The sequence below is a fragment of the Mobula birostris genome, chromosome 25, assembly GCF_030028105.1.
Source record: "Mobula birostris isolate sMobBir1 chromosome 25, sMobBir1.hap1, whole genome shotgun sequence".
NCBI lineage: Eukaryota > Metazoa > Chordata > Chondrichthyes > Myliobatiformes > Myliobatidae > Mobula > Mobula birostris.
In genome coordinates this window covers 1,683,414-1,710,285 of record NC_092394.1, presented here as the reverse complement: position 1 = coordinate 1,710,285, position 26,872 = coordinate 1,683,414, and the positions used below count along the sequence as shown (strand labels likewise).

Below are 26,872 nucleotides of genomic sequence, written 5' to 3'. Positions count from 1 at the left end.
GTATGTTCTAGGCACTTACCACTGTGGATGAAAGTTTCTCCTTTTAATTCTTTTTCCGTCTTCACTAAACTGGTTTTATTTACCTCTGATATGGGGAAATGTTTCCTGCAGCCTACCTAACAATATCCCTCATAATGCTATATACTCAATCATGGTTTCTCTTAACCTCCCCTGCTCCAGGAAGAACAAGCCCAGCCTATCTGAAACACTCCATCCCAGACATCAATCTGCTCTCTCTCACCTTTCCTGAGGGCAGCACAGGCGCTCTACGGCTCCAGCAACTGGGGTTCAGCTCCCCCACTGTCTGTAAGGAGTTTCTGTGTTCTCCACCATGACAGAGACAGAGGCAAGCAACCAATCTGCAAAGGGAGATAAATGGTGCCAGCACTAAAAAGCCTAATAATAATAATAATACTAATAATAATAAATGATATTGAGAACAAGAGTTGTAGAGTCCTTGAACTCCAGCTGCTGGCTAAAACATTCCTCCTCATCTCTGTTCTAAATAGATATCCCTCTATTCTGAGGCTGTGCGCTCTAGTCCCAGACACATATTCCAGGGACTATCCTCTCCACATCCTTTCTATCAAGGCCTTTCAACATTCAATAGGTTTCAATGGGATCCTCCCTCATTCTTCTAAACTCCAGTGAGTATAGACCCAGAGCTCCTCATACATTAACCCCTTCATTCCTGTGAACCTCCTTTGACCCCGCTCCAATGTCAACACTTTCTTTCTTAGATAGAGCATCGAAAACTGCTCACAATACTCTAGGTGAGGCCTGTCTGGTGACTTATAAAGCTTTAGTATTACATCCTTGTTTTTCTTTGGAAAATAGAGGATTATGTGGTAAGGAAATTCTAGGCAGTTTCTAGAGTTATATGGTGGGCACAACAAATCCCAAGGGTAAAGGAAAGAAGCAGGGCTGCTAAAGGAAGCCTTGTGTTTATGTGGAAAGGTCTTTATCACATTTGCACAGCTGGACACTGCAATTTTCCCCCATTCCTCTTTACAAAGCTGCTCAAACTCTGTCAGGTTGCAAGGGGATCGTGAGACAACAGCCCTTTTCAAGTCCCACCACAAATTCTCAATTGGATTGAGGTCTAGACTCCAACTTGACCACTCCAGGATGTTAACTTTATTGTTTTAAAGCCATTCCTGTGTAGCTTTGGCTTTATACTTAGGGTTATTGACTTGCTGGAAAACAAATCTCCCAAGTCGCAGTTCTCTTGCGGACAGTATCAGCTTTTCTTCCAGGATCTCCCTGTATTTTGCTGCATTCATTTTACCCTCTACCTTCACAAGCCTTCCAGGACCTGCTGCAGTGAAGCATCTCCACAGTATGATGCAGCCACCACCGTGCTTCATAGTAGGGATGGAAACGCGAGGAATTCTGCAGATGCTGGAAATTCAAGCAACACACATCAAAGTTGCTGGTGAACACAGCAGGCCAGGCAGCATCTCTAGGGAGAGGTACAGTCGACGTTTCAGGCTGAGACCCTTCCACCTTTGGCTGATGGTTGACTTAAACATACTGTTTAGTCTGATGGCCAAGAAGTTCAATTTTGGTTTCATCAGACCGTGGAACCATCTTCCAGCTGACTTCAGAGTCTCCCACATGCCTTCTGGCAAACTCTAGTCAAGATTTCATGTGAGTTTTTTTCAATAGTGGCTTTCTCTTTGGCATTCTCCCATAAAGCTGCGACTGGTGAAGCACCTGGTTAACGGTTGTTGTATGCGCAGTCTCTCCCATCTCAGCCACTGAAGCTTGTAACTACTCCAGAGTTGTCATAGGTCTCTTGGTGGCCTCCCTCACGAGTCCCGTTCTTATGCAGTCATTCAGTTTTTGAGGATGGCCTGCCCTAGGCAGATTTACAGCTGTGCCATATTCTTTCCATTTCTTGATGGTTGATTTAACTGTACTCCAAGGGATATTCAGTACTTGGAAATTTTCTTGTATATATCTCCTGATTTGTGCTTTTCAATCACCTTTTTCTGGAGTTGCTTGGAGTGTTCTTTTGTCTTCATGGTGTAGTTTTTGCCAGGATACTGACTCACCAGCAGTTGGACCTTCCAGATACAGGTGTATTTTTACTGCAATCAATTGAAACACCTTGACTGCATGTAGGTTTATATACAGCTAGGACACCTTAACTAATTATGTGACTTCTAAAACCAACTGGCTGCACCAGTGATGATTTGTTGTGTCTTATTAAAGGGAGTGAATACTTATGCAATCAATTACTTTGAGTTTTATATTTGTAATTAATTTAGATCGCTTTGTAGAGATCTGTTCTCACTTTGACACGAAAGAGTCTTTTTCTGTTGACCAGTATCAAAAAAAGCCAAATTAAATTCACTGTGATTCAAAGTTGTAAAACAATAAAATGTAAAAATTTCCAAGGAGGGTGAATACTTTTTTTAGGCACTGTATATAAAAAATAAAAGGTTGGTGAGAGTGGATAAAGGACCACTAGAAAATGAAACCAGAGAAATAATAACAGGGACAAGGAGAGGAACTAAATGAGTATTTTGCATCAGTCTACTGTGGAAGACACTGGCCAGGTGTTGAAGGGTGTGAGGGAAGAGAAGTGAGTGCAGGTACTATTACAATGGAGAAGGCGTTCTAAAAACTGAAAAACCTAAGGGTACATAAGATCATGTGGATAGCTGGACACTTTTTCCCAGAGCTGAAATGGATAACACAAGGGGGCACAATTTTAAGGTGCTTGGAAGTAAGTACAAGGGGGATGTCAGAGATAGTTTTTCACACAGAGAGTGGTGGGTGTGTGGATTGCACTGCCAGTGAAGGTGGTAGAGGCGGATACAATAGAGTCTTTTAAGAGACACTTAGATAGGTACATGGAGCTTAGAAAAATAGAGGGCTATGCAGTAGGGAAATTGTAAGCAGTTTCTAGAGTAGGTTACGTGGTCAACAGAACATTGTGGGCCAAAGGGCTTGTAATTTGCTGTAGATTTCTATGTTTTTTTCCTGTTGTTTTTCTATGAGACACCCAGACCAGGTGAACTGCATCCTAGGGTTCTGAAAGAGGTAGCGGTAGAGATTGTGGAGGCATTAATAACGGTCTTTCAAGAATCATTGGATTCTAGCCTGGTGCCAGATGACTGAAAAACTGCAAATGTCACTCCATTCTTTAAGAAAGGAGGAAGGCAGCAGAAAGGAAATTATAGACCAGTTAGCCTGACCTCAGCGGTTGGGAAGATGTTGGAGTTAGTTGTTAAGGACGAGGTTATGGAGTACTTGGTGACACAGGACAAAGTCAGTATGGTTTCCTTAAGGGAAAATCTTGCCTGACAAACCTGTCGGAATTCTTTGAGGAGATTACAAGTAGGATAGATAAAGAGAATGAAATGGATGTTGTATATTTGAACTTTCAGAAGGCCTTTGACAAGGTGCCACACATGAGTCTGTTTACTAAGTTAAGGGCCCATATTATTACAGGAAAGTTACTAACATGGTTAGAGCATTGGCTGATTGGTAGGAGGCAGCGAGTGGGAATAAAAGGATCCTTTTCTGGTTGGCTGCCAGTGACTAGTGGTGTTCCACAGGGGTCAGTGTCGGAACCACTTCCTTTTATGCTGTATATCAATGATTTAGATGATGAATAGATGGCTTTGTTGCCAGAGTTGCAGATGATACAAAGATTGGTAGAGGGGCAGGTAGTGTTGAGGAAACAGGTAGAATGCAGAAGGACTTAGACAGAAAATGGGCAAGAAAGTGGCAAATGAAATACAGTGCTGGAAAATGCATGGTCATGCACTCTGGTAGTAGAAATAAATGTGCAGGTTATTTTCTAAACAGGGAGAAAATCCAAAAATTGAGAGGTAGAGGAACTTGGAAGTCGTTGTGCAGAACACCCTATAGGTTAACTTGCAGGTTGAGTCAGTGCTGAGGAAAGAAAATACAATGGTAGCATTCATTTCAAAAGATCGAGAATACATGAGCACGGGTGTGATGCTGAGGCTTTATAAGGCACTGGTGAGGACTCACCTTGAGTACTGTGAACAGTTTTGGGCTCCTCATCTAAGAAAAGATGTGCTGGCTTTGGAGAGGGCCCAGAGGAGGTTCACAAGGATGATTCCAGGAATGAAAAGGCTATCATGAGGAACGTTTCATGACTGTGGGTCTGTACTCTTTGGAATTTAGAAGGCTGAGGGGAGATCTCATTGAAAGGCCTAGACAGAGTAGATGTAGAAAGGATGTTTCCCATGGTAGGGGAGTCTAGGACAAGAGGGCACAGTCTCAGGATAAAACAACATCCATTTAAAACAGAGATGCAGAGAAATTTCTTTAGGCAGTGGGTGGTGAATATGTGGAATTTGTTACCACTGGCAGCTGTGGGGCCATGTTGTTGGGTGTATTTAAAGCGGAGATTGATAGGTTCTTGACTGGCCTCGTTATCAAAAGTTACTGGGAGAATGTCGGGGAGTGGGGTGAGGAGGGTTAAAAAGGATTAGCCATGATAGAATGGGGTAGCAGAATCAGTAGGCCAAATCAGTTCTGCCCCCCCTTCCCTCTCCCCCCCTCCCTCTCCCCTTCCCTCTCCCCTTCCCTCTCCCCTTCCCTCTCCCCTTCCCTCTCTCCCCCTCCTCTTCTCTCTCCCCTTCCCTCTCCCCTTCCCCTTCCCTCTCCCCCTCCCCTTCCCCTTCCCCCTCCCCTTCCCCTTCCCCCTCCCCTTCCCCCTCCCCTTCCCCTTCCCCTTCCCCCCTCCCCCTCCCCTTCCCCTTCCCCTTCCCCCCTCCCCTTCCCCTTCCCCCTCCCCTTCCCCCTCCCCTTCCCCTTCCCCCTCCCCCTCCCCTTCCCCCTCCCCCTCCCCCTCCCCCTCCCCTTCCCCCTCCCCCTCCCCCTCCCCTTCCCCCTTCCCTTCCCCCTCCCCTTCCCCCTCCCCTTCCCCTTCCCCTTCCTTTCCCCTTCCCTCTCCCCTTCCCTCTCCCCTTCCCTGTCCCTCTCCCCCTCCTCTTCTCTCCCCTCCTCTTCTCTCCCCCTCCTCTTCTCTCCCCCTCCTCTTCTCTCCCCCCCCTCTTCTCTCCCCCTCCTCTTCTCTCCCCCCTCTTCTTCTCTCTCTCCCCCTCTCCCCTCTCTGTCTATCTGAAGCTGACAAGTTTTGCTGCTTTTGTCTCTACAGGGAAACAATGATGACTTGATCCTTTCATGCTGTCTCCATTACTGCAAGGACATGGCCAAGGACTACATGCCAGTACACAAAGGTACGGACAGCATCCGTGTGTTGTTGGGGACTATTTTGAATAAGACCTGGATGTGTTGGCTCCAGCAGCAGGGCCTTTACCAGTCTGCCCTGCAAGGTTTGTTCCCTGCCTTGGGGGTAACGTCACTCCCTCACCCATGGCCAGGCTGTACCGATTATCCAGGTCAACTTCCACTACCATTCTGTGGGAAGGGTGGTCCTGAGGGAGATTCACACTGTGGGAGTGGTGGTGTGTGCACATCCATCACAAATGATGAGGACCACTGACATCCTTGGGTGGATGTGTCTGGAGATGACTGATGAGTCCATTCAGGCTAGGAAGTACCTCCCACACATGGGGCAAGTGTGTGAAGGTTCTGCAGTTGAGAAGCTTGCTGCCCATTCTTTCCACTGTTGTTGTTTCGTTTTTGCTTCACCGTTGCAGTTCCTTTCAGCTTTGGTGGCACCCTTATTGAGAAGCCTGTGCCAGGATGAGTGATTCAAGGTTACATGTTCCCAAGAAGTGTGATCGATCTCAAGGGCCTTGAGCATCTCCTTGAATGGTTTTCTCTGACCACCATGAGAGTGCTTCTCTGTGGACAGTTCCCTGAAGAACAACTGCTCGGGGATGCGATTGTCTGACATCCTGACGACACACCCTGCCCATCTGACTTGATGTTTTGTTAGCAATGTGTGGTTGATGGGCATGTCTGCTGCAGAGAGCACTTCCATGTTCGTCAGCCCAACGAGTCTCAGAGAGAGCTGCAATGTCAATCCTATCCTTCTCCAGTTTTTGTGTTACCTAAGCAGTTCTTCTGTCTGGTCTGTCGGACTTGGCATTGGCCATTAAAGTTCGCATGTTCCATGTGCCGACTCTGAGCAGAATTACTTCTGCTCGATTTCTTTGATTTCAGCCGCTGAAGTGGGATCCCCACCAGCCATGATTTGCTGACCAGAGTTGAGTGAAATAGACAGTGTTTGGGGCAACTTTTCTACCCCCTTTCTCATATAACCATATAAACCATATAACAATTACAGCACAGAAACAGGCCATCTTGGCCCTTCTAGTCCGTGCCGAACTCTTACTCTCACCTTGTCCCACCGACCTGCAGTCAGCCCATAACCCTCCATTCCTTTCCTGTCCATATCGCTATCCAATTTAACTTTAAATGACAACATCGAATCTGCTTCAACCACTTCTGCTGGAAGCTCGTTCCACACAGCTACCACTCTCTGAGTAAAGAAGTTCCCCCTCATGTTACTCCTAAACTTTTGCCCTTTAACTCTCAACTCACGTTCTCTTGTTTGAATCTCCCCGACTCTCAATGGGAAAAGCCTAACCACGTCAACTCTATCTATCCCCCTCATAATTTTAAATACCTCTATCAAGTACTCCCTCAACCTTCTACGTTCCAAAGAATAAAGACCCAACTTGTTCAACCTTTCTCTGTAACTTAGGTGATGAAACCCAGGTAACATTCTAGTAAACCTTCTCTGTACTCTCTCTATTTTGTTGACATCTTTCCTATAATTTGGTGACCAAAACTGTACACAATACTCCAAATTTGGCCTCACCAATGCCTTGTACAATTTCAACATTACATCCCAACTCCTGTACTCAGTGTTCTGATTTATAAAGGCCAGCATACCAAAAGCTTTCTTCACCACCCTATCCACATGAGATTCCACTTTCAGGGAACTATGCACCATTATTCCTAGATCCCTCTGTTCTACTGGATTCTTCAATGCCCTACCATTTACCATGTATGTCCTATTTTAATTAGTCCTACCAAAATGTAGCACCTCACATTTATCAGCATTAAACTCCATCTGCCATTTTTTAGCCCACTCTTCTAACTGGCCTAAATCTCTCTGCAAGCTTTGAAAACCTACTTCATTATCCACAACTCCACCTATCTTAGTATCATCTGCATACTTACTCATCCAATTTACCACCCCATCATCCAGATCATTAATGTATATGACAAATAACATTGGACTCAGTACAGATCCCTGAGGCACACCACTAGTCACCGGCCTCCAATCTGACAAACAGTTATTCACCACCACTCTCTGGCGTCTCCCATCCAGCCACTGCTGAATCAATTTTACTACTTCAATATTAATACCTAACGATTGAACCTTCCTAACCAACCTTCCGTGTGGGACCTTGTCAAAGGCCTTACTGAAGTCCATATAGACAACATCCACCGCTTTACCCTCGTCAACATTCCGAGTAACCTCTTCAAAAAATTCAATAAGATTTGTCAAACATGACCTTCCATGCACAAATCCATATTGACTGTTCCTAATCAGACCCTGTCTATCCAGATAATTATATATACCATCTCTAAGAATACTTTCCATCAATTTACCCACCACTGACGTCAAACTCACAGGCCGATAATTGCTAGGTATACTCTTAGAACCCTTTTTAAACAATGGAATAACATGAGCAATATGTCAATCCTCTAGCACCATCCCAGTTTCTAATGACATTTGAGATATTTCTGTCAGAGCCCCTGCTATTTCCACACTAACTTCCCTCAATGTCCCAGGGACACAATTCAATATCTTTCCCCTTAATGAATACCGAAGAAAAGAAATTGTTAAGAATCTCCCCCATCTCTTTTGGCTCTACACATCTGATTCTAATTCTCTAAGGGACCAATTTTATCCCTCAGTATCCTTTTGCTCTTTATATAACGGTAGAAACCCTTGGGATTTATTTTCACCTTACTTGCCAAAGCAACCTCATATCTTCTTTTAGCTTTTCTAATTTCTTTCTTAAGATTCTTTTTACATTCTTTATATTCCTCGAGCACCTCATTTACTCCATGCTGCCTATATTTATTGTAGATCTCTCTTTTTTCCCAAACCAAGTTTCCAATATCCCTTGAAAACCATGGCTCTCTCAAACTTTTAATCTTTCCTTTCAACCTAACAGGAACATAAAGATTCTGTACTCTCAAAATTTCACCTTTAAATGACCTCCATTTCTCTATTACATCCTTCCCATAAAACAAATTGTCCCAATCCACTCCTTCTAAATCCTTTTGCATCTCCTCAAAGTTAGCCTTTCTCAAATCAAAAATCTCAACTCTGGGTCCAGTCCTGTCCTTCTCCATAATTATATTGAAACTAATAGCATTGTGATCACTGGTCCCAAAGTGCTCCCCAACACATACCACCGTCACCTGACTTATCTCATTCCCTAACAGGAGATCCAACACTGCCCCTTCTCTAGTTGGTACCTCTATATATTGCTGCAAAAAGCTATCTTGTGCACATTTTACAAACTCCAAACCATCTAGCCCTTTTACAGAATGGGCTTCCCAGTCTATGTGTGGAAAATTAAAATCTCCCACAATCACAACCTTGTGCCTACTACTAATATCTGCTATCTCCTTACAAATGTTCTCATACTATGGTGGTGAGCAGTGTGGTCCTGAAAAGGGCTCCTCAGTCTCCCAGGTGGCTGCTGACTTCTGCTGCTAATTCGGTCAATGACAAATGACCTGTTGGCCTGAGCCGCCTGTGTGCAGGTCTGTGTCTTCAGCATCGAGAGTATCCTCACACGCTGCTTTGTCGCTCGCCCATCACCACAGGACTTGGACTTGAATGTCCTGACTTGCGCGTCAGTTTGATTAAAATGAGGGGGAGTTGCACAGGTCGTCAACCTCACTCTCTCGTCCTAGTCTATCTGGATCCAGTGGCAAGAGGAGAGTCCAGACGACTGGAGATGGGTCAGCATGCACTAGGTGACCAGGGTGATCTACGTGTCTCGCTGTGTTCATCTCACTCCACAACGTGTGGTGGGAAACACCTTCCTGCCCGTTGAACTCCATGCTGTCAACCAAATCCAGTCTTCACATACTTCAGGGTTTGGGGAGAGGTAGTACTGAGGGAGGGTGACTCTGTGGGAGGGACAGTACTGAGAGGGACACACTGGGAAGGGTGATACTGAGGGAGGGTCACACTGTAGGAAAGGTGGTACTGAGTGAGAGTCACACTGTGGGCGGGGCAGTACTGAGGGAGGCTCACACAGTCGGAGCTCTCTCTCCTAAAGTTGAAAATAGGCTACAAAATTGTTAAAGTGTTTTGGAGACTGTCAGAATACCTTAGGAATGTGGACTATCACCTTGGCAGTGGACTGAAACAGTGTCCTTGCCTGGAAGTATTTGTTTGATCCGTGTTTCTTGGCACTGAGCATTGGGTGCGGCAGGTGGTTTGCCAAAGTTTTGAGTTTGACTTTGCCAGGAGCAGGGATGGATTTATTCTGCTTGTAACAGTGGAAAACCCCTCTCGTTCGGAGTCGCTAGCTCAGGGCAACTGGGTGAAAAGGACTTTGGAGCGGCTAGAGGAACAGCGGACCAGCCCGGTAAAGCTATCAGTGTTTGCGGGTGCACAAAGGGCACTGAGGTTTTTAAACACCACACGGAATTCCATGCCTATCCACTTCTTTTTCCCTTCCCATCCCGTCTTTTCTCTGAACTGTTTCTTTTTGACTGTTTTCTGGTTTTCCACTGGGTGTAGGCTGGGCAGTATCCCAGCAGTGGTATTCAACTTTTGAATTTCGGACTGCGAAGTGATGGCAAAGTGGAGCTCTCAGATATCTGCGCCAGAGTCACATGCAGAGGCTGCAGGCTTGGGAGTTGCAGCCCACAAAGAGGACCACACATTTAAATTACTGACTTTAAAGAACACTTTACAGTTTACTGTGCCTCCTTCACTCGGTAGGAATGCCCCCATAAAAGCCGTAGTGGAGAATGTTGGATGCCTTGAGGGCATTTGTTGCATCAGCAGTTTTGAATGGGAAGACTATTTTCAGTCTGGGGTTAAGGGTGGGGAGGGTTTTCATGCAGGTGGAGCCGATGTTGGCCTTCGTGCAGATGGTAATACTCTCAGACGTTCACCCCCATATCCCTGACAAGACCTTCATTCCCTACCTGCGATCCATTGGCAAGGTGCGTTCGAAAATAACCCCAATACAGTACAGGGCATCTCTGTGGGGATATGAGAATCTGTTCATTCCAGCGCCGACTGCTTATGCAGCTGGAGAGGGGTGGGGATGGCATGGGCGGCTTTGGGTTCATTTTGAGGGGCATTATTATACCGTCCCGTGGGCTAGGGCTGCCCGATGTGCCATGCCTGGAAGGAGTTCGGGATATTCGGAAAAATTGCTCTAACCATCAGTCTGCCAACTCTGCCTTGAAGGCACAGGGTAATATCGCTGACCACCCCCCCCCCCCCCGCTGTTCCTCCCCCTGTCCCCCCACCCCACCCTGTGCCATTGGCTGCGGTGGTCGTGGTTGGGCACGGTGCAAATGATGGATTGATAGTGAGGGGGGATTCAGAAGGCAAAAAAAAAAGAAAAAGCATCTGAAGGCTTCTGGCCCAGAGAAGGAGCAGGCTGTTACTGTTCAACTGAGCCCAGAGAGTCCCGTGGCTCCGGAAATCCAGCAAGAGCCTGGTGAGGTCGGATCCCAGATCCAGAGGTGGCGGGGCCTTCCCCCGTCACTGGTCCTGGGGATGGGGTGGTGCCCATGGTGGGGTCTCCCATTAGGGCCTGGTGAGGAGGGAGGTGGTCAGTTCGAGTGCAGATGGTGACTACCTGGAGGGTGACGAGAGCATGGGACATGGTGAGAGAGAACAGGAGACTCTTTTGAAACCCAGATGGTAGACTTCCTTGACACCAGCACTGAGTTACAGCCCGCCTCTGTGGAGATCTGGTGGTTTGAAGGACTACCACAGGAAACCATTCAAGGCCCAGCTGGCCACTGATCAATGGTGGGATCTGCAAGGGGCCATTCAGTCTATCTGCACGATTCTCCAAAAGAAGGGGATGGGAGCTGAAGTGACCCGTCAGAAGAGGTGCCAGTTTGGAGAAGGGTTGTAAGGCAAAGACGAGAGAGGTCTCGAAGGAGAGCTCTGCTCCTTTCTCTTAGGGCTCCGTTGAAGGGTCTCAATAAGATGCATCATGAAGTTAAGAGTTGCAATCTTTAATGTCAGTGGTGGTAGGGGAGCAGTTCGCAGATTCCATCATCTCCCTGTCCTCCAGGACGAGAGATATGCGGTAAGCTTCTTGCAGGAAACCCGCGCTGTTCCAGGAGACAAATCCACCTGGTTCCTGGAATGGTGAAGGGGGCGGGGGGTCCACATGAGCCACCTCAACTCCTCTTGGCCCCTTTTTCCCAGCCAGAGATGTTTCAGGTTCAGGAACTCATGCCAGGCCACCTGCTTCTCCTCGCCATGTCCCAGGATGGTGTGCCGATGCATTTTGTAAATGTGTACGACCCCTGAGCCCAGCCCCATGCAGGCGCGCCTGTTCCATGAGGTGTCCACGTTGCTGGGGTCTATAGAATACAGTGAGAACATTATCCTCGGAGGTGACTTCAATTGCACCCTTGAGGAGAGGGATGACACTGGTTTCAGTGTAGTCGTGCATCGGTAAGAAAGTTAAGGGAGTTGGTTGCACCCTCTGACTTGCTCAATGTCTGGCGGAGCCTTCACCCTGACCTCTGCTTTTCAAGGAGGTATGGAATGAGTGGAGGCTTGCAGATCGATCAACTGTACAACTCCAGGGCACACGTCTCCTGGGTGTCTGCTGCCTCTATGCGCCAGGTTGCGTGCTCGTACCACCACCTGGTGTGGGCGGAGCTGAATGCGCTGCCTGCACAGGTGGGGTCCACATATGGGCATTTCAACAACCGGCTGCTGAAGGATGGTCGTTTTCAGGACTCTTTCTATCAGTTTTGGAGGACGTGGCAGGGAGAACAGGGGAGTTTTCCCTCTCTGAGGCTCCTGTGGGATGTGGGCAAGGCTCACATATTCTGCCAGGAGTATGGTCATAGGTCAACCAAGCAGCAGTTGACTGGGATTGATTGGTTTGAGAAGGAACTGATCGACGGAGTTCCGGCTGGGGCTGACCAATGGAGAACAGCCCCGCTGGGATGAGTGCCAGAGGAAGAAGGAGGCACTGAGGCACCTGTAGCTTGAGAGGTCCCGAGGTGCTTACGTGTGAGTGGTGTCTGCAGGGAGGTTATGGATTTTCTGGCAGAGGATGGCTCCTCTGTCACAGATCCGGCGAGAATTATTGAGAAAGTCCTTTCCTTCTCTGAGGCTCTCTTCTCACCCGACCCATACAGCGAAGATGCATGCAGGGCCTTGTGGGAGGGCTTGCGAAGGTTTAGACTTGGGGGTGCTAAGTGATTAGATGCCCCACTGTCTTTGGGGAAGGTAACCAGTGCCCCTCAACCAGCTGCAGAGAGGCAAGTTCCCAGAACTGGATGGGTTGACTGTTGAATTTCTCCAGGCCTTCTGGGACATCCCTAGGTGCGGATTATGTGAGGGTATTGGGGGACGGTGAGATGCCTCTCTCTTGGTGCAGAGCAGTTGTAGCCCTGTTGTCAAAGAAGAGGGATCTCCATTGCCTAAGGAATTGGTGTCCAATATCTCTCCTCTGTGTGGAGTAGTGGCTCTTTGCCTGGGCAGTGGCCAATCATCTGGGCTCCATGCTGGCTCATGTGGTCCACCCTGTTTAGCCCTACGCGGTCCCAGGGCGGTCCATCCAGGACAATTTCCACCTTGTCCGGGATCTGATTTACCTATGCCGGGAGGCTGGTCTGTTCATCGCATTTCTCTCCCTTGACCAGGAGAAGGCATTAGACAGGGTGGAGCCACGAGTACATTTTTGGGACTCTGCAAGCGTCCAGATGTACACTGCTGCGGAATGCCTCGTTAAGGTTAAGGAACCCTCAGGAAGAAAGTGATCATCGTATGATTGAATTCATACTGCAGTTTGAGAGGGAGAAGCATAACTCACATCAATGTTGCAATGGAATAAAGGGAATTACAGAGGCATGAGAGGGGAGCTTGTTCAGGTGGATTGGAGGAGGATACTGTCGGGAATGATGGCAGAGCAGAGATGGCTGAAGTTTCTGGGAATAGTTCACAAGGCGTAGGATAGATATGTCCCACTGAGTAAGAAGTTCTCAAATGGCAGGTGTAAGCAACCGTGGCTGACAAGAGAAGTTAAGGACTGCATAATAGCCAAAGAAAGAGCATAAAAAGTAGCAAAAGTGAGTGGGAAATTGGATGATTGGGAAGCTTTTAAAATCCAACAAAAGGCAGCTGAAAAAGCTACAAGGGAAAAGATGAAATGTGAGGGCGGACTAGCCACTAATATAAAGCAGGATACCAAATGTTTTTTCAGTTATATAAAGAGTAAAAGGGAGGAAAATGATGCTGGTGAGGTAGTAATGGGGGACAAAGAAATGGCAGAGGAACTTAATTGGAACTTTGCATCTGTTTTCACTGTGGAAGACACTAGCAGTGGGCCAGAGGTCTGTGAGTGTCAGGGAGGAGGAGTGAGTCCCATTGCTATTGCAAAAGAAAAAGTGTGAGGCAAACTCCAAGGTCTTAAGATGGATAAGTCACCTGGGTCAGATGGACTACAACCCAGAGTCCTGAGAGGTGTTGCTAAAAAGATAACGGATGCATTGGTCATGATCTTTGAAGAATCACTTGATTGTGGCATGGTCCCGGAGGACCGGAAGATTGCAAATGACACTCCACTCTTTAAAAAGGGAGGAAGGTGAGAAAAAGGAAATTATAGGCTAGGTAGCCTAACCTCAGTGATTGGGAAAGTGTTGGAGTCTATTATTAAGGATGAGGTTTCAAGGTACTTGGAGACCAATGATAAAATAAGTCAAAGTCAGCACGCTGGCCTGACCAGTCTGTTAGAATTTTTTGAGGAAGTAACAAGCAGGGTGGACAAAGGAGAGGCAGTGGATGTCATTTACTTGGATTTTCAGAAGGCGTTTGATAAGGTGTCACACACGAGGCTGCTTAACAAGATAAATTCCTATGGCGTTACAGGAAAGATACTGGTGCAGATAGCAGAATGGCTGATAGGCAGGAGGCAGTGAGTGGGAATAAAAGTGGCTGCTGGTGATTATGTGGTGTTCCTCAGGGGCCAGTATTGGGACCACTGCTTTCCATATTGTTTGTTAATGAGTTAGTGGAATTGATGGCTTTGTGGCAAAGTTTGCAGATGATACAAAGACAGGTGAGGGGTAGGTAGTGCTGAGGAAGCAATGTGATTGCAGCAGGACTTAGACAAATTGGAAGAATGAGTAAAAAAGTTGCAGGTGGAATACAGTGTTGGGAAATATATGATAATGCATTTTGGTAAAAAGAACAATAGTGTGGACTATTATCTAAATGGGGAGAAGGTTCAAACATCAGAGGTGCAGAGGGATTTAGAAATCCTCGTGCAAGACACCCAGAAGGTTGATTTACTGGTTGAGTCTGTGCTAAAGAAGGCAAATGCAATGTTGGCATTTATTTCCAGGGGAACAGAATATAAAAGCAAGGAGATAATGCTGAACCTTTATAAGACACTAGTCAGGCCACACTTGGAGTATTGTCAACAGTTTTGGTCTCCATATCTCAGAAAGGATGTGTTGTCATTGGAGAGAGTCCAGAGGAGGTTCGCAAGGATGATCTGGGAATGAAGGGGTTAACATATGAGGAGCGTTTGGCAGCTTTGGGCTTGTACTCACTGGAATTTAGAAGAACGTGGGGTACCTTATTGAAACCTATTGAATGTTGAAAGGATTAGATAGGGTGGATGTGGAGAGGATATTTCCTATGGTGGGGTATCCAGAACTAGAGGGCACAGCCTCTAAATTGAGGGGCAACCTTTTAGAACAGAAGAAAGGAGGATTTTTAGCCAGAGAGTCGTAACTCTGTGGAATGCTCTGCCACAGACTACACTGGAGGCCAAGTCCGTGCGTATATTTAAGGCAGAAGTTGATCATTTCCTGATTGGTCAGTGCATCAAAGGATATGGTGAGAAAGCAGGTGTACGGGGTTGAGTGGGATCCAGGATCAGCCATGATGGAATGGTGGGGTAAGCTCGATGGGCTGAATGGCCTAATTCTGCTCCTACGTCTTATGGTCTTGAGTCTTTGAGGTTCTGATTGCACTACTGCCCCGTGCTCCTCATAGATGGGAGCAAGAATGGATGGGGTGGGTTGCTAGTAGGATCCACTGATGATCTTGCTCCTGGGCCTGGCCAAGTTGAGGGCTCTGCCAGGGTCACCTGCCTGTCCCTCTTCCGAGGACACTTCCTTGCAGAGGGAACGTGGTCATAATGGGTACAGTGGGGTATTTCTAGGGGCAGTGGACCTCCAGGGAATTAACTTTTCCTATGGACAGTAGAAATCATATTTTAATTTGAATTTGTTCACTGTCTTGTAAATAATGTTTGTACTTTGTGTAACTGTTGTGTAAGTAAACTTTTACAGTTTTGTTAAAAAAGGGGCGTGCTGAGAGAAGTCACTGAAGGAACAGTACTGAGTTAGGTGCAGTGTGACCACGTTTTAGACAAATGTTAAACTGTCAGCCCATAAGTAAAAGTCAGGATTGGGAGCTCTTGTTAGCCTCCTGAGACCAATGTTTATCCTATAGTAAATCAGATTACCTGATCATTATCGAACTGTTTGTGGGATCTGGCTGTTCATCAGTTGACCACTGTACTTCCTTCCTTACACCAGTGACAGTTCTTGAATAATGCTTGAAAAGTGAAAAATGGCAGATGCAGGAAATCTGAAAATGCTAGACACAATTAGCAAATCAGACAGTGTCAGTGGAAAGAGGCAGTTAATATTTCTGCTCCAAGATCCCTGATTAGAAGATTGTCGATCATTCTCCCCTAGTGGAACGTCCCTGCCCTGTATCATTAACTCTGTTTCTGTCTCCATAGGTGCTGCCTAACCTCAGTGTCCCAGCACTTGCTATGGTTTTTCTAAAGTCTATTGGCTGTGGACAGTGAATGTGTCTGGATGTGCTTGTGGGAGGGGTGCAAAGAGAAACAAGCACAGAGGTTTTAGGCGTGTCCCAGCGCAGAGGACTTAACTTTTCAGCCCCAGTGTCCTTCTATGTCCTTCCTTCCAATTTCACTCAGATGATGAACATGGAAAAGAAACTCTTTATAAGTATATGTGCCGACTGGCCCATTTGTAGGCTCAGCTGTAATAGATTGGTGGTTGTATTGCATCGAACATAGAACAGTACAGGCCCTTTGGCCCACAATGTTGTGCTGACCTTTTAACCTACTCTGACAGAAATCTAAGTTTTCCCTTCTACATAGCCCTCCATTTTGCTAACATCCATCTGCCTATCTAAGAGTCTCTTAAATGCCCCTAATGTATCTGCCCCTACCACCACCCCAGGCAATATGTTCTCTGTACCCATCAGTCTCTGTGTTAAAAAACGTACCTCTGACATTCCCCCTGTACTTTCGTCCAAATACCTTAAAATTATGCCCCTCATATTAGCCATTTCTGCCCTGGGAAAAATCCCTGGCTGTCCATTTGATCTATGCTTTTGATCATCTTGTACACCTCATCCTCCTTTGGTCCAAAGTGAAAAATGCTAACTGGTTCAACCTGTCTTCAGTGGATTTGCAAAGCTGAATAATGTGAATATGTGGACTCTGCAATATTCTGTCAGTGAGATTAAATCACTTAATACTGGGCACACATTGGGAAAATCACACAGTACAGTGTGTCAGAATTCCCAGGGAGTAAGCAGATGCTTGGTGACTGATGGAATGTAAAGTTTGGACAGCTCTCTGTACACTTTCACCTGACAACACTCATTGTCCTCCCTCCCCAGGTCACCTCCATCTCTGATGGGGTTGTCACAGCTTCTGCCAACTCATCCATGCTGACCCAGATACTCACCGAAGCCAGTCCCATTTGTTCACGTTGGTCCCATGTCCTTTGAAACATTGCCTATCCACGTACCTTTCCAAGTGTCTTTTAAATGGTGTTACTCTACCTGCCTCAACCACGTTCTCTGGCAGCTCATTCCATATACAGACCACTGTCTGAGTGAAGAAGCTGTCCCTCAGGTTCCCATACGATCTTTCCTCTCCCACTTAAACCTGTACTATTATTTTTTCATTCTCCTTCCCTGGGAAATAAGACTGTGAGCATTCATCCTATCTCTGCTCCTCAGAATTTTATCAGCCTCTTGGTCTCCTATGCTCCAAGGAATCCCCAACCTCCCCCATAACTAAATCCCTCATGTCCTGGTAACATTCTTGTAAATCTTAAACACAAGAGATTCAGCTGATGCTAGAAATTGAGAATTATACACACAAAATGCTGGAGGAACTCAGCAGGTCAGGCAGCATCTATGGAGAGGAATGAAGAGTCGACATTTCAAGCTGAAATTATTTATTCCTGTCCATAGGTGCTGCTTGACCTGCTGAGTTCATCCAGATTTTGTGTGTGTTATGCTTGTAAATCTTTTCTGCACTCTTTCCAGCTTCATGACATCTTTCTTATAACTTTATTCCAGTCCACTAGTATACTGGTAGGTTACTGTATGGTGCGTAATTGTGTACAAGTACACAGGCCCCTCCCCATCAAGCTGTATATAAGCATGAGGCTGCTGAACCTTCTCAATTCTGCGCCCCATTCACTACACAAAGGATATTCAGTCATCAAAACAAATCATTCCAGTTTGTTTATTCAGTTTTGAATTTACCCTTCCAGTTGGTTTTCTTTGCTTCCAGCTGACAGTGTATCTTTGCAAGGAATGGCTGTAAAGGATCTAAGCTGTTCCACAATACAGCACAGTACAGATCCTTCATCCCAGAATGTTATGCCAACTGTTAACCTACTCCACGATCAATCTCCTTCCCTCCTACATAGGCCTCCATCCATTTATCCCCCTAAGAGTTTCTTAAATGCCCCTATTGTACTTGCCTCTACCACCTCTCCCCAATAGCACTGCGTTCCACACACGTACTACCCTCCATGTAAAAAACCTACTTCTGACATCCTCCCTATACTTCCCTCCAATCACTCTAAAATTATGCCCCACTGCATTTCCTCACTGGGAAAAAGTCCGGCTCCCCACTCTATCTATGTCTCTTATCATCTTGTACACTTCAATCAAATCACCTCTCATCCTCCTTCACTCCAAAGAGAAAAGCCCCTAGCTCACTCAAAAAATCCTCATAAGACATGCTGTCTAATCCAGGCAGCATCCTGGTCAATTTCTTCTGCATCCTGTCTAATCCTTCCACAACCTTCTTATAATGGGGGTACCAGAAGTGAACACAATACTCCAAATGTGGTCTAACCAGGGCTATTTAGAGCTGTAACATTACCTCACGGTTGTTGAACTCAGTCCCTCAACTAATGATGGCCAACACAGTGTATGCCTTCTTAACAACCCTATCAACTGTGCGGCAGCTTTGAGGGATCTCTGAACGGATTGTCGTGGGTCATGGTGGTGGTTTCCAGTGCTGCTACGTACAGTCAGGCAGACAACATCTATCCTCCTTAAACCCCCCTCTCACAGCCTTTCCTTGGCACTGTGGAGCCGGTGTGGTTGGTGACCTGTGCTCGCTTTCTGTAATAAGATGTATAGTAATTTATAGTTTGTATGTATTACAATGTACTGCAAACAAAACAGCTTACTGCAGGACATGTCAGTGATAAAACTGATTCTAATTCTGTGGTCTTTCTGTCTTCACCCTCCTCCCCAGATGAGCCCATCCGCCTGCGACGTGACGTGGTGCTACTGACTGACGACCGCAACATGAGGGTGAAAGCCTTGACTCGCAATGTGCCTGTCCGACCCATCCCGGTCTTCCTGAAGTGGGCCAAGGTGGGCTGAGGTGACAGAGCTATCCTGTGGATTCCAGTGAGCGTTGTTGAGAGACCACGGCAACCCACCCCTCCATTAAAAAAGCATTACGAGAAGATGAGAGTGAATACATGGTAGAAGATTGTGATATGAAGCTGAAGAGGCAAGTCCCGATGAAACGTGTTGATGGTTCTGTAGGAGCAGCTGGTCCTAGTGGGTTGATAGTCACAACTGACAAGTGTGCAGCCAGATGCAGGTTAGTGAGAGGGAGTGGTATCCCCCGGCGGGTTATTTCATTGGAGCCTGAGTAGTTTTATGCAGAGACGGAAGGACTTCACTCTCCTCTGCTGAGTGTGTCTGAAAGCTTATCCCCGAATCTGTTCTCTCAGAGTGGCAGAGCACATGGGTGCCAGGCATTGGTGGCTTGCATCGCTGCTGCTTGTGTGCTGTCAGTGTTTGACAGGAGGAATTTCACACACAAAAGTTTGCAATGAGGACTTTGTGTCGGCTTGTTAAAGGCCCATGGTATGGGATTAGCCTGAAAAGTTGTGCTCAGGGTCACAGCCAGAGCTAGCTTTTTATATTGGTATGGTGACATCAGCCTATCAGCTTGAAATGTGCTCTACACGATGGAGCCCATGGAGTTGAAGTGGAGGGACGTTTATTCCAAGTAAGATTTAGTGCTGTCCTTGCTGCTGTGGTGAGTCAGGTGTAGGGCTGGGGCTGGGAGGGGGTCTGTTACACTTTGTATATCTGCCCTTTCATTTTGAGCTCCATGCCCAGGACCTTTGGCATTTGGCAGATTTAAAGAATCTTGCTTTGGAGGAGGCGGGAGAGGAGTTCGGTTACAGCGCCCTGATGACTGAGATACCTGGTGGGTTCTAAATCCCAGCTCTGTGCCAAGCTATCAAGTAGCTGAGAGTGACTGCTTAACTTTGGATGTAGAGGCAGAGGGCTCCCAGCCCTGAGGCAGTAATACGCTGGCGGCTGGGATTCGCACCCTTTTAAAGTGCAAAGAAATTCCGAAAGCTGATTTATTTTAGACATTTCAGAACTGTTTCCATTGTTTTAATTTATAGGTGGTTAGGTTTGGCTAAAGCATAGTTAGGTGCCTGGATTAGCGTTAAGTGTGCTGTCTGGTTTTGTGTGGTGAGAAAGTGCAGTGTAACTGGGGTGTTTAAAGCGTTTAGGCTGAACACGCAGCTCTGTAGTCAGTCACGTTCGATAGGTACTGACCAATGTGGAAGCAGCGCACACTCTCACACACACCCCTCTTCCCCATGTGATCTGCAAACATTGTCACCTAGTAGGAAGTTTAACAGCTAATTAGTATTCATTTAACTACCAGTCGAATAAAATGGAGATTAAAATCCACGTCTGTAACGTTTTAATTGATATTTGGTGTTTTATAGAAACCAGTTTCACGATGAAAATTTTTGGTTTGCTGATTTACAAAAATACAATTATAGAAACATTATCCCATCGAAGCATTTTATACAGACTGGTTTGAAGTAAACAGTACAAATACATGCAATAAATACATTCATCTTAATGCAAAAAACATTTATAAAAATACTGTTTCTTGTATTGCAACATTGTGAATTGTATTTTGGCTTTTAAATTTTGTTTATAAAAAAAATATTGGGGTAGGTGACAGCACAGACTGACTTTGGTCACATTTATTTACAGAGCGTGTGTCAGACACACAGGCGCAGTGCTCACATTCCACCCACATCCAATCGGACGTACAAAATAGGACATTTTTACAAATCCCTGCAAAAACACTGGCAAGTTGCATCTCATGCTAAAATACTGCATTTAATAAGTGTCTGAATAACCGACCTGCAATTTCCAACTTTATCCCGTGGTTATTTAAGGACCCAGCTTCTTCCCAGCTCCACGCTGTCATTTCCAAAGTTCTTGACAGCCGCCCCGTGATACTTTGGATGATCCGCAAGATTTGCTAACCTCGCCTGGGGAAGATTAGCTGCAGCTTTGGGGCGAGCCGTCGTAACTCACGCCGAGGCACGGTACCACTGGCCGTTACCGGAACCAGCGTTGTCACAGTGTTGAGTTCGGTAAAGCGGGCGGCGCGGTGACACCGGGACCTGTTTGGAGACACGCAGAATGGCGAGTCCGTGGTCTCTGGGCTGCGGGGCTGCCGTGGAGAGGGGTTGGGACTTAGTGGTTCTGTGGATGGGTAAAGTTGATAAACTACAGGGACGTTTTCAGAAAATGTAGGATATAACTGGTGAAAGCGGTTAAACAAGTTCCCGCCTAGACCTTGGGCAGGAGGCTGAGGTGATGAGGTGCTGTGTAGAGAGGGAGCGGACCAGAGGAGGTAGTGAGGGACCCTGGCCTCTTGCCTCAGGTGCAGGCTCCGTGCGCTCACATTCGACAGTTCAAATCTTTAAGGCAAAGGTGACTAGGGGTTCTGCCGCCGCCTCCTCCGTCGGCCCTGGCACTATTGGCCACTTAGCGGGAAGCCACGGTGGGAGAGGGGGGAGCGGCCCCCGGCTCTGGAGGGAGGCACAAGCGCAGCCCCTTAGGGCGGGGGGTAAGAGTCGGCCGTCAGATGTGCCGACTGGCCGAGCATTTCGGCCGCCTTGTCCTGGTGGATTCCCAGGTGCGCGGCGGCGAACTTGGCCAGCGGGTAGACACCGTCGCCGAAGTCCAGCTTGGTCTTGCACTCGGCCGTGTGCATCTTCATGTGGCTGATGAGGTTGCGCTGCTGTGCGAACTTGCCGCCGCAGATCTGGCACTCGTATGGCTTCTCGCCGGAGTGGATGCGCATGTGCTCGGTAAGCCGGTATTGGCGGGTGAAGCGCATCCCGCACGCCTCGCAGGCGAACGGCTTCAGGCCCAAGTGGCTCCGCATATGGCGGGTCATGGTGCCCCGCTGCGTGAACTTCTTGCCGCAGATATTGCAGGGGTAGGGCCGGGTCAGCCAGTGTGACTTCTCGTGTTGGCGTAGCGTGGCCGGGTCTTTGTATGACTTGTCGCAGCTGGAGCAGCGGTACGGCCGCACCAGGTCGCCGAGGGCGGCGCCTGGCTTGTCGGCGAAGGCGGCGGCGGCGGGCTCGGTCACTTCCTTATGAAAGAGCTCGTCCTCGGTGTGGCTCTCCACGTGCGCGTTCAGCTGCTCGGAGCTGGGAAAGCCCTTCCCGCAGGGGATGCACACGTACAGGTTGTCACCGAAGTGCTCGGGCTCGTAGGCCAGGTGTGCGCACTCGGCGTAGCGCTCGGCGGCCCCGGAACCACACGGCTCGTCGCTGCTCGTCTCCTCGCTGCTGCTCTTCTCGTCTTCCGCTTCGTCGCAGCCCAGCCCCGGGTAGCGGGCGGTTGCGGGAGCCGGGGGAGGGGGAGGGGGCCCGGGACCTCCAGCCGCATCCCCCTTGCGCTCCTGCCTTTCGCCCCTCGCCACCTTCTCCCGGTCGCACTCGTCGGCGTACGGTGGCAGCGGCTCCTGCTTGAACCAGCGCGACACCTCGTCAGTCCCCTTCACATCGCCCCGGAAGACGCCGCCGTCTGGCCGCAGCATCTCGTCCGTCTCCATCGCGTGCATAACGCCCACCGCCTGCTCTTTGCCCGGGGTCCCGTTGGCGAGTAGGGGGCCGCCCGCCGGCGGGCTGGTCTGCCTGGACTCACCGGAGTGCACGTCGTCCCGCGGGCTCCTTTTGGACAGGTCGAGGCCGAGCAGCTGCGACGTGGCCTGGTCTGGCAGCGCCAGGTCCTGGAGCCGGTTACCCTGAGAAGGCGGGGCGTAAAGCTCGCCCGAGTTCGTGTTCAAGGTGTGCAGGGGCTGGCCGTCCAAGAGCCGTGGAGGCACCGAGTAGCAGGACTGAATGACGGGGGTGGCGGCGCGCAGACCTCGGCCCAGTTTACCGTACGACGAGAAGCCGGTGCGGATGTGCAGGTAGCTGCCGTTCCGTTTGAGTCTCTTCTTGCAGAGGGCGACCAAGTCGGGAAGTTGCAGGTAGCTGGCGGCCGCCAGGATCGCGCCCAGGGTCTGCTCGCTGCCCTGCTCGTAGTCGTTGAGGCGGCCAGTGTAGATGTAATCCAGGATGGTGCGGAAGGTGCCAGGGCTCACCATCTCCGGGTCCAGGTTCACCAAGTTGTCATGCACCACCAGGGACTTCAGGTAAACGCTGCTGGCCGCCAGGATGTTCTTGTGCGCCCGAAACAGAGCGTTCTGCACCACGATGATCACATCGCACAGGAAACCCTTGGTCCGCTGCCGGTTTAGCTGCAGTAGGAGCTGTTTGGCGTGGTTCGGCACCTCCATGGCTTCGAGCATGGGCATCATCTCGCCACCTTCAGCCAGAGAGCAGAGTCAGTGTGGGGAGCGGGGAGCCTATCAGAGACGCCACAGCACACCCCCCCCAAAAAAACATTCAAACCCGTCAACATCATCCCCCCAAAGCCACCCAAACACCTCCCGCTGACTCAGATATCACCCGGCACAACCTTGGAAACAGCCCGCGCTCACTTACACCCACCTGACCTCTCAAACCTCACCCTCAATGACCCTGCAATCTCCCCATCCAAGCCGGCAGACTCCCCCCGCTCACCGCCACCCCGAGCCCACTGATCTCCACTCGCCGCGCCCCGGTCCCGATAATACCCCCATCCCGAGCTGCTGCGTACGAGGAACGGCTGGTCTGCTGGAACTCGGGGCGGGAATGGCTTTTAAAGGGCCCGCGCCTCGCCCGGGACTGTGGGACAGTTGGCCTCAGGACCGCGTGAGGAGAGCGGAACACCGGCGCCCCCACCTCCGAATCCAGCGGAAAATCCCGTTCAATGATTGACGGAGGTGGTGGGGGCCTGGCGTTTACCTGTGGGGGGGGGGGGGCTTGCAGCGTCTGGTGGGTGTGTGGGTCGCCGTCCCGCATCCAGATTAGGAGCCCAATTGACCGGAGGCTGAACGGTGCCACCTCTTATACATGTTAGAATGGCTGGTGAGGAGGGAGGGGGGGGTCACATCACAACCCCCCTGTGGGCACTGCACACATTACATCACTATGGGACGGGGCTAGTTCTGTTTACCGGCACCCGCTCGGCCGTCGCGTTTAACCCTTCCGTCCCCAGTACGGGCAGACAGGAGCCCCACCCCCCACCGTATCCCGTCCCGACTTACACTACCTTCCCGGACCCGCTCATCACACCCCACAAACTCACAGAAGCCGCACCAGCAGACATCCCTCCATTCAGCCTAGAAATACCCAGATCCTCAGCCCCGAGATCGCCCGCCCCCCGAGATCTACCACCTCAGCCCAGAGATCGCCCCCCCTCGAGATCTACCACCCCAGACCAGAGACCTCTACAACACTGAGACCCAACCCCGACGTCTACCAGTTCTGAGATCTTTCATTTCTAGCCGTAACCCCTTTACCCCCTGGATATTACCTCCGCCCCAACCCGAGACCAGAGAATCCCCCGCACCCAAGCATGGTGGCAGCGCCGGAGAGGGGCCGGTGTGTGCCCGGGCTCCGCGCTCCGCCAGCCGGCGAACATTCTCCTTACGGCCGTTCCTGATCCTTTGAATAAAGTGCGTCCCGTCCCCGGAAATGAGCGCTTGCTCCTGAGGCGCGTTAACCCTTCCGCGGCCGCGGCGCCGGAGTTGCTGTCGGTTCGGGATGCCCCCACGGCCGCACTCAGCTGACTGCCCCGCAGTCCCGTTCCCAAACACCTCCTCCTCCAGTCCGGACCCGGGGCTTTTCGACACCGACCTTTCCCCGGGGATAGTCTAGCGGCTCCGAACGGCGACCGATCCCCTGTCCCAGGCTGAACCCCGGGATCTGCGCAGGTCCCGGCACGAAGAGGTGCCGGATCGGGAGCCCGGCTCACGTCCGGAAGGGTAGCCGGAGTCGGCTCTTCTTACCTGGAGACTGTAGCTGTGTCCGCCCGGGGCCCGAGAGCGGCGGAATAATCATCGCAGCAACACGGCCGGCCGCTCTGACGCGTCCCCACTGACATTTACCGCTTATTACAATAAGCAGAGGGAGGGGTGTGGAGGAGGTTCTGGGAGGGGCAGGGGGAGGGACGAAGGGGAGGGGGAAGGTGGGCTAAGGGGAGAGGAGGGGAGGAAAGTGGTAGAAGAGAGAGGGCAGGAACGAGGGAGGGGAGGGGTGTTGGAATGGTGGGAAGTGTGGGAACGGTGGATCTGGGAGAGCGGGGTGGGGATACGCAGAGAGATCGGGTACGTGAGAGGGGATTCGGTCGGCATCCGGCGCAGAGGGAGAGATGCAGTTGGGAGATGAGAGTGATGAGGGGAGAAGAGAGTGATGAGGGGGAGAGGGGATGGACTGATGGGGAGTGGAGAGGGTAATGATGGAAATTGGGGAGGGAAGTCTGATTGGGAGAGGAGAGAAATGTAATGGTGAGGGGAGGGGTGAGTGATGGGGATGAACGAGAGGAGGGCAAAGAGGAGTGATGGGCAGTGGTGAGGGGAGAGGGAGGAGGGGAGAGATGGCGTGGGGTGGGATGGGGAGAGAGGGTGGAGTGATGGGGAGTGGGGAGAGTGATAGAGGAAGGGGCAGTGGAGAGTGATAGGGATGCCCGAGGAGAGGAGAGGGGTGGGTGGAGTTATGGGGAATGGGGAGACTGACGGGGGAGGGGATTCATGGGGAGGGGGGAGTGGAGTGATGGGGCGGGGAGGGACAAGTGATGAGGAGGGCCGAGGAGAGTGATGGGAAGGGGCAGGGACGACTGATGGGGAGAGGGGAGGGAGCAGTGTTGGGGAGGGGCAGGAGAGAGGAGAGTGATGAGGAGGGGATAGGAGAGAGCCTCCTGGTGGAGCCCGTGGCAGGGAGCTCGTCAGTGAGTGAGTCCCGGGTGGCTTCCTCACCCCTGTGACCAGCAGTTCTTCCCCTCCTTCTCCCTCACCCTCTCCTCTCCCTCTTCCTCCTCCCCTTCTCATTCCCCCACTTCCCCTTCCCTCCCATATTCCCCTCTCCCCATTCCTTACCCTTCCAATACATTCTTCTCTGCCCCTCCCCTTCACCATTCTCCTCCCCTCCCCTTTCTCCCCTTCTTTACCCCACCTCTCCTTCCCCTCCACCACCCCACCTCTCCTTCCCTCCCCTACCCTACCTCTCCTTCCTTCCCCTTCCCCACCCCACCTCTCCTTCCCCTCCTCCACCTCACCTCTCCTTCCCCTCCTCCTCCTCCCCTTCCTCTCCCTTCTCCCCACCTCCCCTCCCCTTTCCCTCCCCTCCGCTCCCTCCCTCCCCTCCCCTTTCCCTCCCCATCTCCATCCACCCCCTCCCCATTCCTTTCTCCCCTCACCCCCGCCCTCTCTCATTTCCCCCTCTTTACCTCCCTTCCCTTTCCTGGTCACATTTCTTCCACCCCTCTATCCCCGCTGCTGCCCCCCGTCCGTCGAGCTCCCTGCCGGATGTTCCTTGTTGATGGCCCCGGCGTCGGGGAGCCAAGCTGAGGATCAGACTCGCAGCTCCTACCGCCACCCAGTGACGGCGGCCGGGAGCGCCAGTCCAGAACCCGGCGCTTGGAAACTCTCCGCCTTCTGCTGACTGGGCCGCCGTTCGCTTGAGAAAGGTGGGCTTAACTGGTTTAACTCTCTCCTCACCAGCGCCTGCAAATCTGAAGTAAGATCCCCGAAAACAACTCATTGTTCGGCTAACGTCGGCGGAGAGAGAGTTCACGCACCACTCTGCCACCTTTATTGGGACAAGCCATCCTGACATTTCTCACCGGGATGGGAACTACCTACGGGTTGCGGAGCCTCAGAGGCTCTGGTCTTGGGGTGGGAGAGGCGGTGGGTTTGGGATTTGCTGTCCCGTGGGTTCGGAAGCCCTGCGGTACTTTTTATCGGTGTTCGACCTGCTGGAAGTTCTCAGCATGTCAAGCAGCGTCTGTGGAGGCAGAGGGGGTGGTGGTCGGCGCTCTAAGTTCAGACCCTGCTGGCCTGTGGCCGGATGTTGCCTGGGTCTTCATGCCTGTAGCTTGCTTCCGTAAGCCCATCGCCCCTGT

The 26,872-nt window shown here is 50.0% G+C and overlaps 2 protein-coding genes across 6 annotated transcripts in view; one reads left to right on the top strand and one right to left on the bottom strand.

Moving 5' to 3' along the window:
- smg6 (SMG6 nonsense mediated mRNA decay factor) overlaps positions 1–20,520 on the top strand; it is a 527,995-nt gene extending 507,475 nt beyond the window's left edge. Inside the window, exons 17-18 of one of the 2 annotated variants that reach the window (XM_072243359.1) lie at positions 5,147–5,228; positions 18,780–20,520. In XM_072243359.1, coding sequence (XP_072099460.1) covers positions 5,147–5,228; positions 18,780–18,910 — 213 coding nt within the window. In that variant the 3' untranslated portion in view covers positions 18,911–20,520. The remainder of the gene's footprint in view (positions 1–5,146; positions 5,229–18,779) is intronic. The other variant, XM_072243360.1, reaches the window with a different exon arrangement.
- On the bottom strand, positions 20,240–25,189 carry hic1 (hypermethylated in cancer 1). Of its 4 annotated transcripts, none has more exons than XM_072243365.1 (2): positions 24,404–24,422; positions 20,240–23,194 (listed from the first exon to the last, which is right to left on the bottom strand). In XM_072243365.1, the coding sequence occupies exon 2, from the start codon at positions 23,184–23,186 to the stop codon at positions 21,426–21,428; it is 1,761 nt and encodes a 586-aa protein (XP_072099466.1). In that variant the 5' UTR covers positions 23,187–23,194; positions 24,404–24,422; the 3' UTR covers positions 20,240–21,425. The 4 variants fall into 4 exon arrangements, with proteins under 4 accessions (XP_072099466.1, XP_072099463.1, XP_072099465.1 ...); XM_072243362.1 differs by lacking the exon at positions 24,404–24,422 and adding an exon at positions 24,287–24,369; XM_072243364.1 differs by lacking the exon at positions 24,404–24,422 and adding an exon at positions 24,323–24,344.
- Positions 25,190–26,872: the final 1,683 nt, after the last annotated feature.